General features: G+C 41.0%; 3 protein-coding genes and 1 non-coding gene across 6 annotated transcripts; 1 reads left to right on the forward strand and 3 right to left on the reverse strand.

Annotated features, from left to right (window-relative positions):
• Positions 1-944: 944 nt before the first annotated feature.
• On the reverse strand, positions 945-4,257 carry odad4 (outer dynein arm docking complex subunit 4). The gene is made up of 7 exons (XM_017429446.3): positions 3,859-4,257; positions 3,655-3,786; positions 3,430-3,577; positions 3,277-3,338; positions 1,777-1,927; positions 1,498-1,707; positions 945-1,427 (listed from the first exon to the last, which is right to left on the reverse strand). Exons 1-7 carry the CDS (start codon positions 4,138-4,140, stop codon positions 1,375-1,377), a joined length of 1,038 nt encoding a protein of 345 aa, XP_017284935.1. The 5' UTR covers positions 4,141-4,257; the 3' UTR covers positions 945-1,374.
• Positions 4,258-4,869: 612 nt separating this feature from the next.
• Positions 4,870-12,491, reverse strand: dnajc7 (DnaJ (Hsp40) homolog, subfamily C, member 7). The gene is made up of 14 exons (XM_017429493.2): positions 12,385-12,491; positions 10,824-10,912; positions 10,563-10,687; positions 9,825-9,938; positions 9,503-9,577; positions 9,291-9,409; positions 8,678-8,831; positions 8,375-8,539; positions 8,074-8,165; positions 7,864-7,937; positions 7,328-7,474; positions 7,092-7,244; positions 6,914-6,976; positions 4,870-6,103 (listed from the first exon to the last, which is right to left on the reverse strand). The coding sequence occupies exons 1-14, from the start codon at positions 12,456-12,458 to the stop codon at positions 6,066-6,068; spliced, it is 1,482 nt and encodes a 493-aa protein (XP_017284982.1). The 5' UTR covers positions 12,459-12,491; the 3' UTR covers positions 4,870-6,065.
• On the forward strand, positions 12,404-16,085 carry nkiras2 (NFKB inhibitor interacting Ras-like 2). 3 transcript variants are annotated; one of them, XM_017429494.3, is made up of 4 exons: positions 12,404-12,536; positions 13,522-13,640; positions 13,972-14,213; positions 14,548-16,085. In XM_017429494.3, exons 1-4 carry the CDS (start codon positions 12,415-12,417, stop codon positions 14,788-14,790), a joined length of 726 nt encoding a protein of 241 aa, XP_017284983.1. In that variant the 5' UTR covers positions 12,404-12,414; the 3' UTR covers positions 14,791-16,085. The 3 variants fall into 3 exon arrangements, with proteins under 3 accessions (XP_017284983.1, XP_017284984.1, XP_037834530.1); XM_017429495.3 differs by lacking the exon at positions 12,404-12,536 and adding an exon at positions 12,543-12,991; XM_037978602.1 differs by lacking the exon at positions 12,404-12,536 and adding an exon at positions 12,549-12,658.
• Positions 16,086-16,228: 143 nt separating this feature from the next.
• trnac-gca lies at positions 16,229-16,300 on the reverse strand. The gene has a single exon. It is a non-coding gene; the product is annotated as a tRNA-Cys (tRNA).
• Positions 16,301-16,672: the final 372 nt, after the last annotated feature.

Here is a 16,672-nt window from a genome sequence, read left to right on the forward strand (position 1 = left end):
TTAACGTTACAGTAGCTTGAGGTCACTACACCTCTCAGAAACATCATTAGGAGCTTCCTTGTCTTGATAATGGCTTCCATCTCCTCCTTGTGCCAGGCTCTTAGCCCAGCAGGGTACCTGATGGCAGGTAAGACATCCATGTTGATAACTTGGACTTTGTTCTGACCGTTCACCTGGTTCTTCAGGACCTGCCTTACTCACTGAAAGTACCTGGTTGAGGCTGACTTTTCTGCGACTTTGTCATAGTTGTTATTTACCTGCGAGACGCCAAGGCACTTGTAGCTGTCCTGAACATCTGTAGTGTTGCCTTCAGCTGTGGACTGAAGGGGTCGGACCTTCAGTTGGACACCATTCAGCCACATTTATCCGGTCCAATGTCCTTGGTGAGGTGGATCAGTGAGTCAATTTCTGATATCACCCGTGTAAAGGAGGTGGTTGATGACTGTTCCTCTTTGGCGTTAGTATCTGTAGCCACTCTTTGAGGAGGTTCAGGCCCATGCAGAACAGGAGTGGGGGTTAAATGTCTTCGTAGTACGATGCTAGCTTGTGCAGTTGGCTTCTTGAGTCGTCTTCCACTTTCCCACTGAGTTCTTGATGAAGGCTCTTAGAGTCCTGTTTTCGTACAGGATCCATTTGTGTGGCACTGAGCCGCAGGTTTTCCTGTAGTCAGTCCAGTCTGCACAGGTCTGGTTTTACGGTTCTGTTGACCAGTCGCTGGTGCTCGGCCCCGTTGTTGGCGAAAACCAACAACGTTCACACACCAGTCTTTAATATTACGAACAAGTCTCTTATCTCATATGCAAAGCTGAGGCTGCTGTACAACAGTTGTCAGTCTTATTTGCATGAACACGTGACGGTTTATTATTGTAATATAAAAAGGCGTATTCATTAGAGACTCTGTTAAGGAGAGGCGCTATCAAAAACAGCGGCGCGACCATAAATAATAAAAATGACTTTCTTTAATTAATGCACAAACAGGTATTTGTAGGAAGTGTCCAGGAAGCTGTCCACTGTGTAAATAAAACCATCTGTCCCATAATATGAGACAAGGGAAACTCCCTCTGTCATGTTCCCCCCTCCAACTACCTCAGGAAGGTAAGTTACCAGAGAGAAGTCAGCGCTTACATGAGATGACGTTTAATACAAAAGCGGGCATTGGGATTTTCCAGCTTTTAGTTTAAAGTACATTATTTGGCATTCATTGTTGATTTATTCAAATATAGAAGGAAAAATACTCAGACTGCAAACTGAAGGTATTCACAGTAAGAGGTTTTGTTTTCTTTTTCAGAAATAATTGTCCAAAATCAATACATGGATGAATTTCAGGGCAGGAACAACACGAAACGAGATTTTAAGCACTTCTTTCGCTGAAAACTATGTTTCTTCCGCCTTCTTCAGACTACCTTCCTCATCAACTGACGTCATCTCTGTGATTAAAAATAAAATGTATTAATTTCTGAACAACAACAACAAAAAAGCAGTTTGTGCTCACCCTACCTGCATCCGTATCACCGAGGCTTTTCAGCACGAACTGAGCCGGGTCTAAAGCTGCATCCATTTCTGCGGAGTTTGCGGATTGTTCCTTTTTTCTGAGAGAAACTGGTTTCTCCTGACTCCAGATTTCGGTGTATTTATCAAGGGAAGTGATGCAGCTCTGAATGATGTCCTGCACTCGCTCCCCGCGCGTCGTCACACCTTTAACCAAATCTTCAAAGCAGGAAAAAAGCAGGTAAAACGAGAAATGAACACAGTGAAGACACTAAATAAGAGATTCACCTTCGTCTTTCATCAGGTCTTCTAGAAATTTCTTGTCGCTGTAAAACTCCCCCAGCAGCTGCTTGGTTGTCTTCTCGTTCTTGTAGGTCTTCGGAGCGTCACGTCTTTTCTCCTTCATCAGTTCCCGAATGACGGTGATTGGCTGGACTCTCTTTACCACTCAGACATTCAGAAACACAGAGGAGGGAATGCCGGGTTAAATCATTTACTGAATCAGTTTGTAAGACACGTGAACTTCATTAGCCAAGTTTAAGGAATTTGACACAATCTGCTGTCTGTAAATGCATTTAACATTAAAACCACTGGCAACCATAAAGATCTGAGCAACTTTGACAAGGAGAAAATAATAAGCAGTCAAATTTCTTTCCCAAAGAATGATTTTATAAAAGACAACAAGCAAAGCAGTGACAGGATACCAACCAGGCCTTAAAGTCACAGTAGCTGTCAAAATGTGCACTTTGAGTGTTTTTGATTTGAATCTTTATGCTTCTAGCTCAGTCTCTACATCATTAAATGACTGGTAACTCATCAGGGTTTTTGCAAAAATTGTGTTAGAAAACAGCAAACATTCCTCACCTTTGTTTACAACTAAATTTAGTGATGAGTTACATAAATGCTCCTATCAGAGTTTGAAATATCTCAATATTATAAAAGAAGTATCTCAGCTCATTTGCATCTGATCTTAGCTCCAACTTCTGCTTTAATGCTCTCCAGCGCTCGATTTCCCTCCCTGAGACTCGATGTCTGTCTCCTCTCATCCTCACAGCTTTTAGTCGCTGTTTCTCTTCAGAAGAAGAACTTCACCTTTTCTCTTTTGACCTGGTGTCTCTGATCCATCGTCCTCCCTCTGACTCTGTTTACATCTGGGGGATTATTTTGATATACTTGATATCCACCACACGCCAAGACTGTCCAGTGTAATCGTCAATGTTTGAATGTAAACAAACGACTTGTAATTGTTGGCAACAAAACCTGACACTTGATTTCGCTCCACTTTGGCAGCTGTTATGCCTTTAATAGTGTCTAAACACCGGGGTTCATTCACAGTTTCTAAACTCAAATAATCAAAATTTTCTGCTGACTTTTAAGCCGTTTATCAGGTCAGTCAAAACACAGCTCAAGCGCCCTCGAGATGGATTGAAGCGACAACATTCAGACGGCTTCTAGAGGGGTTGGAGAGTCCCACGACGACTTTGGGACTATTTCAAGGGAAAAGTTGTCACACGATTGCTTTTGAACACACTCTAAGCTAAAGCGACGGGGCTGCGTGAGGAAGTTACAGCCCCTGCAGAAGTCGCAGCACATTCTGGAGCCTTCGCCAACTCGTCGTAGCCCAAAGCAGAAAACCTTGGCGTTAATGTGCCCATAATCAGCACTATGATTTGTGTGTGTTAAGAAAATAATGTCCATATAGGCCTTAAAAGCAGCTCTAGCCCAGGGGCCCACACCCTGCAATGTGTGCATCCATGTTGATTTACTAAAAGTAAACACACGTCTCACCTCTTCTTCTTTTTTAAGAAACGAAAGGTCTCCTGCAATCTCCAGTTCGACGGTGGAAGGACCTGTTGGAGAGCGAGAGAGAGGATGAAACTGTTTAGGTTTGTGGCTGAAAATATGAATATATATTTAACAATGCCAGCACACAACACTTACTGCCAATAGAGTTCTCTATGGCCTCCTGTGCTTTCTGCATGCCAAGCCTGAACTTGTGTGGACGGATGTTAAATCCTCTGCGGTAAAACACCAAGGCGAATTCAAACTCCCCCATGAGGAATAAAGTCTCTGCCTTCAGGTACAGTCCCTAAAATAAAATAAAATAATAAAAACCATTAGCTGCACCAGTTCAGAGCCAGTGAAGGAGCTGCAAAGAAATGTTACCTCGGAAAACGTCTCGTCGTCTAGAAGAGAGGTTTCAGCATCTTTTAAAGCCTTTTCAAGATGTCCCAGCTTCATGTAACATTTGGCTCGGCAGACGAGGCAGTTTTTCTCGCCGGGGCTTAAAGCAAGCGCCTAAGAAAAGGTTTAATACTTTTTAAACATTAAAAAAAAGGGGGGCGAACCAACCAGACCTCACTCACTTACCGCTGTGAGGCTTTTTATTGCGTTCTCGTAATCCTCTTTGACGAACATCCATTCCCCGTCGGCAAACAACGTGGAGAATGCCATTTTGGAGTTCTGGCCTTTGTCGTCTTCATTTGAGTCCGACATTTTTAAAAACAATTTCGGGTTTCGAAACAAGCGTTTTACTAAAAAGTTACTCCGAGCGTGGCGACTGTCAGTTGACCGGTATCCTAGCAACCACACACACACACAAAAAATAACCTGTAAAATGGCGCCCTCTGCTGACCGAGTACACTTCATCATTAAACTGAGGGTCCAGTATTAATTAAATGAATGCATATCGCCCGCCGCTTGTCGCGATAGAGTTTTAGATTATGATGAGCTAATATTGAGAAGAAAACGTAGCCATTTTGGTCACACCTCGAAGATAAGATCACGCGCGATCTCGTATATTATCGCGAGATGTCGATGTCCTACTCTGGGTTAGTGTTATATGACTCTCAGCTACTACCACATTAATTTTACCTCATCGTTTGTTAAACTGACAGAGGTATAACTATTTTTTTGCGTTGGCTGATTTCAATTGGAATGACTTCTAAAATCATCCAATTATTAATTTCTGAAGTCTCATTTAAATCCATCCAAGTACGTCAAGAGATATTTTACTAACAGACAACCTGAGTTGAGTCCAACAGTTAATGCTACAGTTTTAGGCAAAGATCTTGGGAGTTTATGTTAATGTTTCTCAGCTACTGCACCAAATTTCAGCTCAATATCTGCAAAACTGACTGAATCAGAACCATTTTTTTGTATTTTTCTAAGGTCAGTCTATAAATTGATCAAACTTAGCCATTTTTAAAAGTGAAATCAGGTTGACACCAAAAGATATTGAGGTGTAGATGTACACCCAATGATTACTTTGAGTGTTTTATTAAAATCCATCCAGCGGCTCATGAGATATTTTGCTAAAGCCACAGACAGACAATATTATTATTGTGTTCAGCTAATAAAACAAGACATAAGCAAACAATGTTAGGGAAACCCAGAGGAGGCCAACTTTATTGACACAGCTAGTACTTTTCAAAGAGATTTCCAGAGGGCAAAAACTGAGAGCAAAGATGAGGACAGTTCTTAACCAGGTTTCTAAGCCCACAGAGCCTGGCTGTCAAAGACAACAGCCAACACAGACCACATTTATAACATTACTTCGATTCTCATGCCTCTCTCCTGTATCGAGAAAACTAGACTGCTTGAGTTACAGTCTGGTAACACAAGCAGCATAACCCGCCTTCAGCACGTTCCATGCAAACCTCAGTTATCTTCTTGCGTTTTGTTTTTGTCAGAAAGGCTCATTGAGTTCTCCTTTGTCAAATGTGTATAAGACAGCAAACTTACAATAAATATACATATGCGAATAAAAAAAATGGGGGAAAAAAAAACAATCCAACATCACAAATCAACACTTTACATTCCAGTAAAATGTACAATGCAGCAAGCTGTGAATGGCAACAACAAACGTAAAACTGGTGACGACGAAAAGGAGCAACAAAGCCGGCGCCGCCGTCTTTCGAGTGTGCTTTGACCGTGCCGAATGTGTAGGTCTAAGGCTCTTATCTGTTTAAAAAACAAAAACAAAAGAGTGCTCCTGTAGGCTATGAGGAGGAGGCAGCTTCCAGTGCGAATTTGTAGCAGCTCACTGTCGATCTGACAGATTCTTTATAAAGGGGAGGTGCGGCTTGCTCAGTGATTCTCCTCGGAAACCATTGATCAAGTTCGCAACTTTCATGCAGAGGAGACTCCCTCAGCAGCGGGGTTAACAGCTCGCTCGCCGCGTCTCGAGTTTCCCCCAGGATGACACTTCCTCCACGGATCCCAAGAAGCTCTGATAGAGTAGCTGCACGTATTTTCTCCTTTATCAAAAATCCGGAGAATACTTGGACCAGTGCTGCTAGCCGTTACTGATTTCCAAGTTCGTTTCGCCCGGGAGGGAAGAGAACGAAGTCAAAAACCAGTAACGTCGATCAATCTGAGCCATCTTGATATCCTTGCTTTAATGGCCGTTAAATAATTGGCTGCGTGTGGTCATTGGGTTGCATTCATTCAGTCAATGGCATAGACAAGATTCGGACTTGCAATCAGCCAGTCAATAAATACAAATGATGGGTTGAGGGGTCGACATTGTAGCAAAGTCCTGATGTAGTAATGATTTTTGTAGGAGGATCCTCCAATTAGCCAAACTGGAAGAAGAAATTTCCTGGTCCAGATGCTGGAACACAACAAAAAACAAATAATTAGTAACTGTAGCTTATACTCCCGTTTAAATCCTAAGAGCTTAGAGTAGGGCTGCTCGATGGAAAAACATCATAATAATCACAATTATTTTGGTCAATATTATAATCATCGTAATTGAAAACGATTCTTCACCAAAATTTACCTTTCTGTTGGACATTTCCTTATAAAATAACTGAAAATATTTACTCAAAAGCAGGCCACTGAATAAAATAAACACTGCAAATGAATAAAATCAGCAATGCAGAGCACAATCTGTTAATGCAGGGCCCTTTGAATTTCATTTACCCCCATTTTTATTTTTATTTTTCTAATTTTCAGGCTTTATGATGGAACCACATTCACTTAACAATGTTCTGTTATATGGTTGAGTCATAAAATTTCATTTAAATGGGAAAATATCCAAAATGTTATGAATACTGACAAATTTAAATAAAAAAAAACAGCAAAAAGCTTCAGTTCAATGTTTAGTAAAGCGCTTAAAAGTCTCCCCGTAGAGCCCAAATCATTTCTAAATAAACATTCAGTCCTTTTGTAAAATTAAACTCTATATTTCATTATTATTACAGTAAATAAATATAGTGCAAAACTATAGCATTATAACTCTGTCCTGTTTGACTCTGAAGATGTCTGATATCTGTTTTTTTAATTTTTATTTTAAGTTCAGCTGCTTGATCATAGTTAAGAGGATTTAACTGAGATATAATGGTGTTTTAGAAACATTTCACCAAAACAGCTGTAGTTTTTTTATTTTCTTTTTTGAGTATTCCAACAAAACGTAAATTACCTTCAAAGCTAAACCCTCCTGGTCCTCCGAAGAATGCCTTGAAAATATTATTGGCATCGAAATCTGGCGGTGAAAACACATCAACACCAGTTAGAGAGAATTATTTCACCACTTCACGTTAAAAGTTTAAATGTGTTCACCCCCCCCTCCCCCCTCCGAGGTTTGCCCAGGTGCTGACCTCCCATGTTCATGCCGTCATCCTCGAGATCCTGTCCGCTGTCGTAGCGAGCCTTTTTCTTTGGGTCTGAAAGCACGCTGAAAGCCTCGCCCACTTCTTTAAACTTCTTCTCCTCTTCCTTCTGCACCTCGGGGCTAGCTCCGCTGTGACGGTCTAAAAAAGGAAATATATCAAAGTTCCACTTGTTAGTTGGGAGCTTTTCCTGCAGTAGCTTTACGGCGCGCCACACGAAGCACCTGGGTGATGTAAAAGAGCACGTTTGCGGTAAGCTTTCTTGATCTCGTCTTCTGTGGCGTTCTTCTCCACGCCGAGCACTTTGTAGTAATCTTTCCTCTTGCTTTTCTTCAACTCCAGCTGAGCCGTTTTGAGGAGGTGTTTGTGTTCTGCAGAATAAATTGATAAAAATAACAGATTAGCAGGACGCACATAGACATGTGTGCAGTGGTTCAGGAGATACTTCGACAACAGACGGACAACTTATCGACTCCAACAGGTAATGTCAAAGTTTTAAACAAAATATAGCACAATGTGTAGCACTTAGAGTATGTGTTCAGCTACTACCACAACAGATTTTAGCCTAATATTTGAACAAATGGTTGAGTTCCAGCCCTTTTTGTGCTGGCTAAGGTTGATTAGTCATGGCAGCCATGTTGAATTGGGTTGACTTCACTGTCAGTTTGTTTAGCTGTACGATCAAATATCAATGCTTTTGGTTTTATTAATATATTTCCCCCTAATCTCCCTAAAGTGAGCAGAGCTTTCGGGTTCTCACCTTTTGTCTTTTCTGTTTGGTAGACCTTTTCGTAGTCCCTCACTGCCTCTTCGTACTGCTCCGTGTCCATGTAGCTGCAAGAAAAAGTCATATTTTATTCACCTGCCTTAATGAAATTTAAACGTTTAAAAATGACGATCGTTTCAAGCGTCTGGAAATCCAAATGAAATGTGTTTTTGTGCCTCAAAAAGTTAGAAATCCTCGACATACCATTGTGCTCTCCTTAAATAGGCCTTGATGTAGGTCTCATCCAGTTTAATGGCCTTTGTGCAGTCTTCAATAGCCTGTTCTAGTTTCTTCAGCTTCCAAAGAAAAAATAAAAGAGGTGTTATTGAATTTATAGTCCAAAGCAGAATTATAATGATGTGAAAGAAGAAAGGACACATGGCAACATTATTAAACCCTGCAGTACTTTAAGCAAATCTTGAAATATAACTATCTGAAAGGATGCTGGGGATACGCTGACTAATTTCACATTCAGCCAAACAAACAGAGCCGTTCAGATGCTTACCTTTGATCCAACAGTGGCTCTATTACAGTACAGCTTGGCGTTAGTCTTGATGTTGTTGGGGTCTATTGTTAGTGCCTCAGAGTAGAGCTCATAGGCTGCCTCATAATTTCCCTCCTTGAACGCCTTGTTCCCTTCCTCCTTCTTGGCTTTTAGTGCTTTAGCATTCTTTGAAGATAAAACACACAACTGCCTCAAAAGCCGCTCAGAGGCACCGCAGCAGCCATCATAACCAGAGTTGATGAATGAATTCCAAACAGAGCCTTTTAAATGATTGATAAACATCTAACGTTGTCGTTTACTCACCCTACATGCAAGCCGAGCCTTGTCATGGTCAGGAGCCATGCGCAGGGCCTGGACAAAGAACTGGACGGCCTTGTCGATGCAGTCCTCGTAGTACAGACAGAGACCGCGCACAAACAGGGCGTCTGCGTTAGTGGGGTCCATTCGGAGGATATCACTGAATGGAAGGAACAAAAAAACGTAACATATGGCATCCACTGTAGCTGTTTGAACAATTAATGCAAATTTTAATGCTACAAAAAATAAGAAATTTGTGCTTTTCTAAAGTGACAAAACACATCAAAGACAAAGTTAAGAAGAAACTACATGTTGAAATTGTCATTTCAAACTTTGAGTTTGTTGTGTCTGACAGATAAATGCTTTCATTCATATGTTTGACTTGTTTAAATTATAAGTTTTTAAAAAATGTGCAGATTGCCAGTCTTTTAGGATGTGCTGACCACTAAAATCAAAAACAAAGCTTTTAAAAGTGTTGCACACTCCAGCTCCACATGTAAATGTATAAATTTAAAGTATTTTATCCCTTAGGCCTTTTTAACGCTTTTAAAACATTAATTTTCATTAACAAATGCCAGTTATGTACATGAAATAAGTGAAAGTCTTTAAAAATCCGTACCTAGCCACAGACTGAGCCTCTGGGTATCGTCCCAGCAGGGCTAAACACTCGGCCTTCAGTATCTTAAACTTGTGACAAGCCGACGCACACTCCAAGGCACGGTCCATGCAGAACACAACCTGAAAAGAACCACAGCATTCTTAGCTTGTTTCTCCTGTATTTGTACACACGTTCTACCATGAAAGGAAAGAAAGAAAACGTAAGCAGCTCACCATTCTGAAGTCTCTCTTCTCAAACCCGATCTCTGCCATTCTCTCATACTCCAGAATGGATTCTGCATTCTTTAGCTGCAAAACATATTTCCGTCACTTTAGTGGAAGACACAGTTGTGAAACAACATTTGGCCTTTCCGTCTTCTGGTAAAAACCCGAAACTTGTTTCCCAGCTTGTCACTGAGCTCCACTTGATAAGCCTCTCGGCATGAAGGTTTTGGTGCTATATCTGTAGCCGTTCGATCAAAGCCTCCCACTATAAATAGTGAACAATCATGTCAAACCCATCAGGTCGCGCTCTCCAAATGGGACGCCAACCCACCTCCTGTTGGGCCTGGCTGTTATCCGGCTCCAGCTCCAGGACCTTCTGGAAACAGCGGCTGGCAGCCATAGCATTGCCGAGGGAGAGGTGGCACTTACCCTCCCGCAGATGTCCCTGTGAGCAAAAAAAAAAAACATTAAACCCCCAAAAACCTACTAAGATTAAAGGCCTTTCATTACTTCCATCCTACATTGAAGGACAGCGTCATAGCCATTTTGGTCAAACCTTTTCAGTAATATTACGCAAGATGTGGAGGCCATCATGAATGGTGCTGATGTACATTCACTGATTACTTCCTGGACGCTTCATTAAAATTCATCCAGAGGTTCATGAGATATTTTGACTCCAGTATGTAAGGGTTTCAGAAACTATCCCGCGTGCTCAGGGTACGTGTTATGGATGACTCCAAGCTACTGACACACCAAGTCTTAGCTTAATATCTGTAAGATTAACTGAGTTATATCCATCTATGGGTTTGTTAAGCTTGCTTAGCTGAGGCAGCCATCTTTAATGGCGTTGTAGATGTATATCCAATAAATACTTTCTGAGAGTTTTTATTAAAATAAGCGCACTGGTTTCACAAAAACAGACAAACGCAAACTGAAAAAACCTACCAGCTTTACAGTTTAGTAAACTGTGGTTTTAATTTAACGCCCAGATGTGACGTTTTCGTAAAGCTAAAAATATTTAACAATTTACAGACGACAAAAGAACAGTTTTCACTTCCACGGGAGTCACCTTCATGAAGGTGTTGTCTAGCCGTACTGCTTGCTGAGAGTCTTCTAAAGCCTCCCGGTACCGGCACAACATCATTAGTGTGGCCGCTCGGTTTCCATAGTAACTTGCATTCTTTGGACACATATCTGAAATGTAAAGAAAAGGTTTTGAGAATTAATATGTTCTTTTCTCATTACATACAAAAAAAACAAACAAAAAAAACACTATCAACAAATGAAGAAAAAAAAAAAACATCTTCAAAATACTTTTAGAAATCCTTACCAATAGCCTTGGTGTAATAATTGAATGCTTCTGTGTAATCCTTTTTGATATAAAAAGCATTGCCTTGTTCTTTGAAGCCCTCTGCTTCCCTGTTTAAAGCAAAGAAACAAAAACAAACAAAAATCAGGCAAATCCAAAGACATGACGTTCCTTCAACATCACTGTGTGGCCAAAATAAGGTGATTTTATCTTCTGAAATCCCCTTCAGCTTTAATTACTGTGACAATATTAGGAAAAGACGCAAAGTTAAATACAGCGATGACAATATCAGCTGCGATAAACCCACATGTTCTATCATTACGATGTACACAGCGCTCCACATGAACCCAGGCATTTGAAAGTTAAAGAAAGAATTGTTTTTTTCTTTTCATGCAGTTTGTATCTGTGAATATTTGGACTCCTTTGCGATTAATTGTGCAGACTTTAATAACGCACACGTGCAGCCATACGGATGACGTTTGGATTGTTTTATGCAACGTCTCAACAATTACTTCTGTCCAAAGCTGCATTGATTTGTTTCCCACAGACCTGTATGGTAGGAATAATGGGTAAATTATTGTCTAACCCAGACGTGCCCGTCGCTCTCATCAGACCAAACAATCGTTTTCATTCACAAAACTGTCCAGCTGGCAAGTTGAACAAATTTTATTTAATTTTTTTAACTCAACCCCTCTAAAAGTGGATTTCTTTATAACCTTAATGCCATTTATTTTTATGCTGTGCTTCTGAAAATTGTCTTAGTTTCATTATGAAATATTGCTGTAAGCTCCATTGTTTTGTTTTTCTTATTTTCAGTTTCATTTCATTACAAAAAGGTGTTCTCAAATCACAACCAATTAAGATTTGTTTCTTCCCAGATGTTTTCTTAAAACTTGAAGCTTGTTTTGTTCACAGAAAGTGCCTTCCAGCATGAATATAAGCAACAAGAAGCCCTTCATTGTGTCAGGGTTTAACAACTTGCCACCTTAAATACAGGAAACTACTGGGATATTTCCCTGTTAGCTATTAGTGACCCATTTTATTTCATGTGTCTGCGGCTGTGAAATAGCAGAATAATCATATGGCAGTGTCCGAGCATGATTTGAGAGATTGTTAGCTAAACATAGAAGGGGTGAAAACAGCGGAGCGGAAATGTCTACACCAAGAAAACCCGTTGCTATTTTGTGAAGCAGGCAGGGAGAGCAGAGCCAGGAACATATGACACCATGCTGTCTGTGCGACTGCCATTACTTTATTTGGATGGCTTTCGTGCTTTACATCACGACGACACACTGCTGTCACTGAGCCATTGTGAAAATATGGCATTAACGCAAAAGCACGGCCCGCTCCTACACGCCACGAGTAAGGGCAAACTCGCAAGGTTCCTCTAAATCCGGCTGGAGGGGTTAGCAGAAGACGACCGGGATGAAAATGTAGCTTAACAGTTAGCGCTAGCAGGCTAGTTAGCTTAAAGTACGACAATAAAACGTCACGTCGAGGCTGCTGGATGAGGCGTACCAGCCAAACGCTACGTCCCGCATCTGTTTTAGCCGCTGACAAGAAAGCATTTAATTTCTCACACCTTTCTATCTCCTCGTCACTGAGCAGTTCCATGTCGGGCTCCGTGCTCACGGAATCACTGTTCTCTGTCGCCATTTTACCGTCAATGGGGGTGGGCGTGGCCTCGCACTGCGGCCGTTACGTACGCTGTAAACAGGAAGTGGTCCCGTTTGGGTGAGAGAAAACCGCCTGTCAGCGAGTTAAAATCGCAAAATACTCAAAGCTATTAACGAGCAAGCATTACATATTGGTGTGCGCATCTAACGAAACGTGATAGTTGTTTTGGACTGGTTTAAGTTACGTAAATTGCGTACTTTATACTTCCGTGTATCTATGAAAGCTAATGCTAGGCTAGCTAAGCGTCTGGTTGTTGTGCGTTTATTTTGTAGCTGTCTTGTGCCTTTTGCAGTCACTTTTTATCTTTTAGGAATACTTTACGTTGTGTTGTAGATGTTGTATTTCATCAGGGGGGTTATATGTCTCATTTCGATCGATCTGTGTCTCTGTTATGTCTCTTTATTTTATGTTGTTTAAATGAGGAACAGGCAACCTGCAAAATAAATATACAGATTTTTGAAAACTACTAGGCCCTCCAGCAAGAGAGTGGTCCAAATTGCCCAACCTTTGTGGTCAGTAAATGTTTAATATAAAACAATATGGACATTTTTGATTGAATCAGAGTTTTATTCTAGTAATGTGGGGGTAAATAAAGAAAACTAAAAGCATGCATTCTTTAGTTTTTAGGTTTTCAGAAAAGTGGTGTGGTCCTAAATCCCACAGGAGATTAAACAAAAACACTACATTGCAATTATGAGAACTGTTTTACTGTGTCAGTGACAGATACAAGCAATAATAACAGCATAAAGACATTTTAAAAACACTCATTTTCTTGTTGATGTTCTTACAAAAGCCCTTGGATGCAGACATTTTCTGTTCAAGACGCAAGAAAGTCTGTAGAGCCTTTATTGTTCATAGACAGGAGTGATGCTGGTCAGCTTCTTTTAGTGAAAAAAGCTGTGTTGTAGTAAAAAACATGTCCCCCCCAATGATTTATGAGCCTGGTTTATGCTCTGTAGGCTTTGTTCATTAACTTACCTGTGCTCTGCAGAGACTTCATGTTAACTGATTGTTTAATCTGTTCGTCTTCTTCCATCAACAGATTTTCTGACTGGAAAGAAGTCATTATGGGAAAAAGCTGCAAAGTCGTCCTGTGTGGCCAGACCGCAGTTGGTAAAACGGCTGTTTTGGAACAACTACTGTATGCCAATCATGTCGCAGGTATGTCGCCAGGCTTCGGCACGTCACTGACCGAGCTAACGCTGAAGTATCTGAACTTTGTAAATTTAAAGGCTTTTCATCCAGCCGTCATGCACAGCATCACTTATAACCACTTTTTGGGCAAACAGACTTGCTTATTGAAGTAGTTTTAATCAAGTTTCAGAAACTCCACTCCAGTTCTAAAATGTAGTGAATAAAACTGAGACGAGATTGTAAGACCCATCCATCTCTGTTACCTTTAGGAGATTTCTTTTCATGTTACCAGCACCATTAATACTCAGCTTATTGGTTTTCATTTCAACAAAGGACGTGTTTGTGTCTCCTTTGTCAGATTCTGAGCCCATGGAGACCCTTGAAGACATTTACATTGGCTCAGTCGAGACGGACCGGGGGACACGAGAGCAGGTGCGCTTCTACGACACCCGTGGACTCCGGGACGGGATGGAGTTTCCCCGACATTACTACACTTTTGCGGACGGCTTTGTGCTCGTCTACAGCATCGACAGCAAAGAGTCCTTTAAGCGAATGGAGGCCCTCAAGAAAGATATTGATCGTCACAGAGACAAGAAAGAGGTGAGAACCGAACACATTCCTGTGCTTGTTGAGGTTTGATCAGGTTACATTAGTGTTTATTAAGAAGGATACCAGCCATAGAGCAGCTGAGAATTCTTTTTAATAGTCTGACAAGGGCCTTTAGTGTTTACAGGGAGAGACATTGATTATGCATCTCTTTGTACTGAGATGATTTATTAATTATTCATTTGAATGCACTTACCTCCTAATATTTGTTTAATGCTCATGAGATGCAGCCCATTAGTCAAAGCTACAGCAGCTGTAGTGAAGCTTGATGTGACTGGTGGTGTGGATTTGACAGACGTGGAGCTAACCTGTTAATCCCAATCTGCAGGTGACCATTGTTGTGCTGGGCAACAAGCTGGATAAGCAGAGCGAGAGGAGGGTCGACTCCGCCTTCGCTCAGAACTGGGCGAAGAATGAGAAGGTGCGTCTGTGGGAGGTGTCGGTGGTGGACCGCCGCACGCTCATCGAACCCTTCGTCTACCTGGCCAGCAAAATGACCCAGCCCCAGAGCAAGTCCAGCTTCCCTCTGACCCGCAACAAGAACAAGGGCAGCGGCTCAACAGACAGCTAAGATGCTGAGCTCAGCCGTCCTGGGCGTACGTTAAAGAAAACATCCTTTTACTTAAAAAATACATCTTGATTTCAGGGGGGTGTTCCAGGAAGGAGGTTGAACAGACTCTTAACTTACCCAGAGTGGGGAAACTCCGGGTTTTAGGTTCCAGAAAGGCTGATTAAAATGAATTTAAAAAACTCCTAGCAGCTTAACATTGAGATAAGAGCATGCACAATGAAAATAAAAAAGCCATCCTGAGTGGAGCTCAGTCGGACAGCTGGCTTGAAACTCAGGGCTTCTTTCAGTAAACCTGCCAGCGAGCAAGTTTACTTTACAGAATCTGTTACCATCACGATAAACTCTCAACCTTTCTTTCTGGAACAGGAAGCTCAGAGTTTCTCTCAACTCATGGTCAACTAAGTCAGAGTATTTTACTAAACCTGCTTCCTGGAATACCCCCCAGGAGAGACTGAAGTACTTATTTGGTTTTAAAAGAAGGGAGAGAAAAGGCATCATGATTGTGTGGATATTTATCCCTTATTAGCACTATTAGTACTGATGTAACATAAACTACTTTAATTGTGAGATTTCTGAATATTTATGTTCTACCAGTCAACAAAAAGGAACGATGCATCATGTTTGTTTGGACCGTAGAGACTGTGTGCTGTGGACCTACATGTTGCAGCTTTGTCCTCTGTTTTTAAATGAGAAAGAAAAACAGAAGCTAATCTTGCACATTTGTACACTGGCTTGGATTTCCAGCAGATGGACACTAAATGAGCACAGAAACGGAACCACGGATGGCAGCCTTTTCTAATCGTACCTAATATCTGCTGGAGAAAAGCTGGATTCAACATATCGTTAACTGAGAGGTGACTGAAGAGATTATATTGACTTGTCTGGTCGTGTCTCGTGTTTGTTGACATTCCTCGCCACATGAAGCCTTCTGTAAAGGGTTGACAGGAAACACGGCGACAGGCTCAGGTGATATTTCCTCATTGTTCCACACAGTGAACTACCAACACCACCACTCCTGTAATCAGTTTGTCGCTGATGTTGGTATATTTTTTCCTGACATGTGACCAAAAACTAGAGAAAACTGGTGTCCAATCACTGAACCATTAATTAAAGCTGCATCATGACATTTTGGGAAATATAGAACATGTTTGTGCCGCGTCTGTCGACACTATTCTTTATGCAACCTATGTTTGTGGTGGATTTTGAAGCTTTTATTGGATACGTCGTTGAAGCAGGTCGTTAGTTTATATTTGCATGTTTTGTAAACAAATTAAAGCCTTTTTGCGCCTGATTGTCAGACTGTTGTCTCTGAGGCTGGGCTGAAATTGAGTTTATTTCACTGAGCAAAATCTTTGACCCTGAATAGCTTTGAAGTGAAGAAATCATAAAATTTGCAGTGCATGAATTGTTAAATGGAGATTCACATCATGTTTTCCTCAGGGGGCACCCAGATTTGAACCAGGGACCTCTTGATCTGCAGTCAAATGCTCTACCGCTGAGCTATACCCCCAAACTTTTATGCCTGATATTAAAGTCCTGATTAGAAACAGATTGAACAGCTTTAATTTGGATTAAATAAGTATTTACTCATTCCCACCCCTTTCCATTCTGTTAACCAACAAATAGATATTGTCTGCAATGCCTACTAATTTTGTATAAGTATCTCTTCCCCCCCCATCATTTTTCTACTCTTGTTTCTTTTCTTATGGTTTACATGAACTAAATAAATTGTTACAAAAAATAAAAATAATTGCAGAAAAGCTCAGTTCTGTTCACACAAAACTTGCTCCAATCAATTACCTAAGTTGGTAAATAGGTAGCAGTTCTTCCTCTTTTTACCAGACAGTTTATGTGAAGAATGTGTAGTCTTTCCTTAAATAGT

Source organism: Kryptolebias marmoratus, linkage group LG12 (assembly GCF_001649575.2).
Source record: "Kryptolebias marmoratus isolate JLee-2015 linkage group LG12, ASM164957v2, whole genome shotgun sequence".
Classification (NCBI taxonomy): Eukaryota; Metazoa; Chordata; class Actinopteri; order Cyprinodontiformes; family Rivulidae; genus Kryptolebias; species Kryptolebias marmoratus.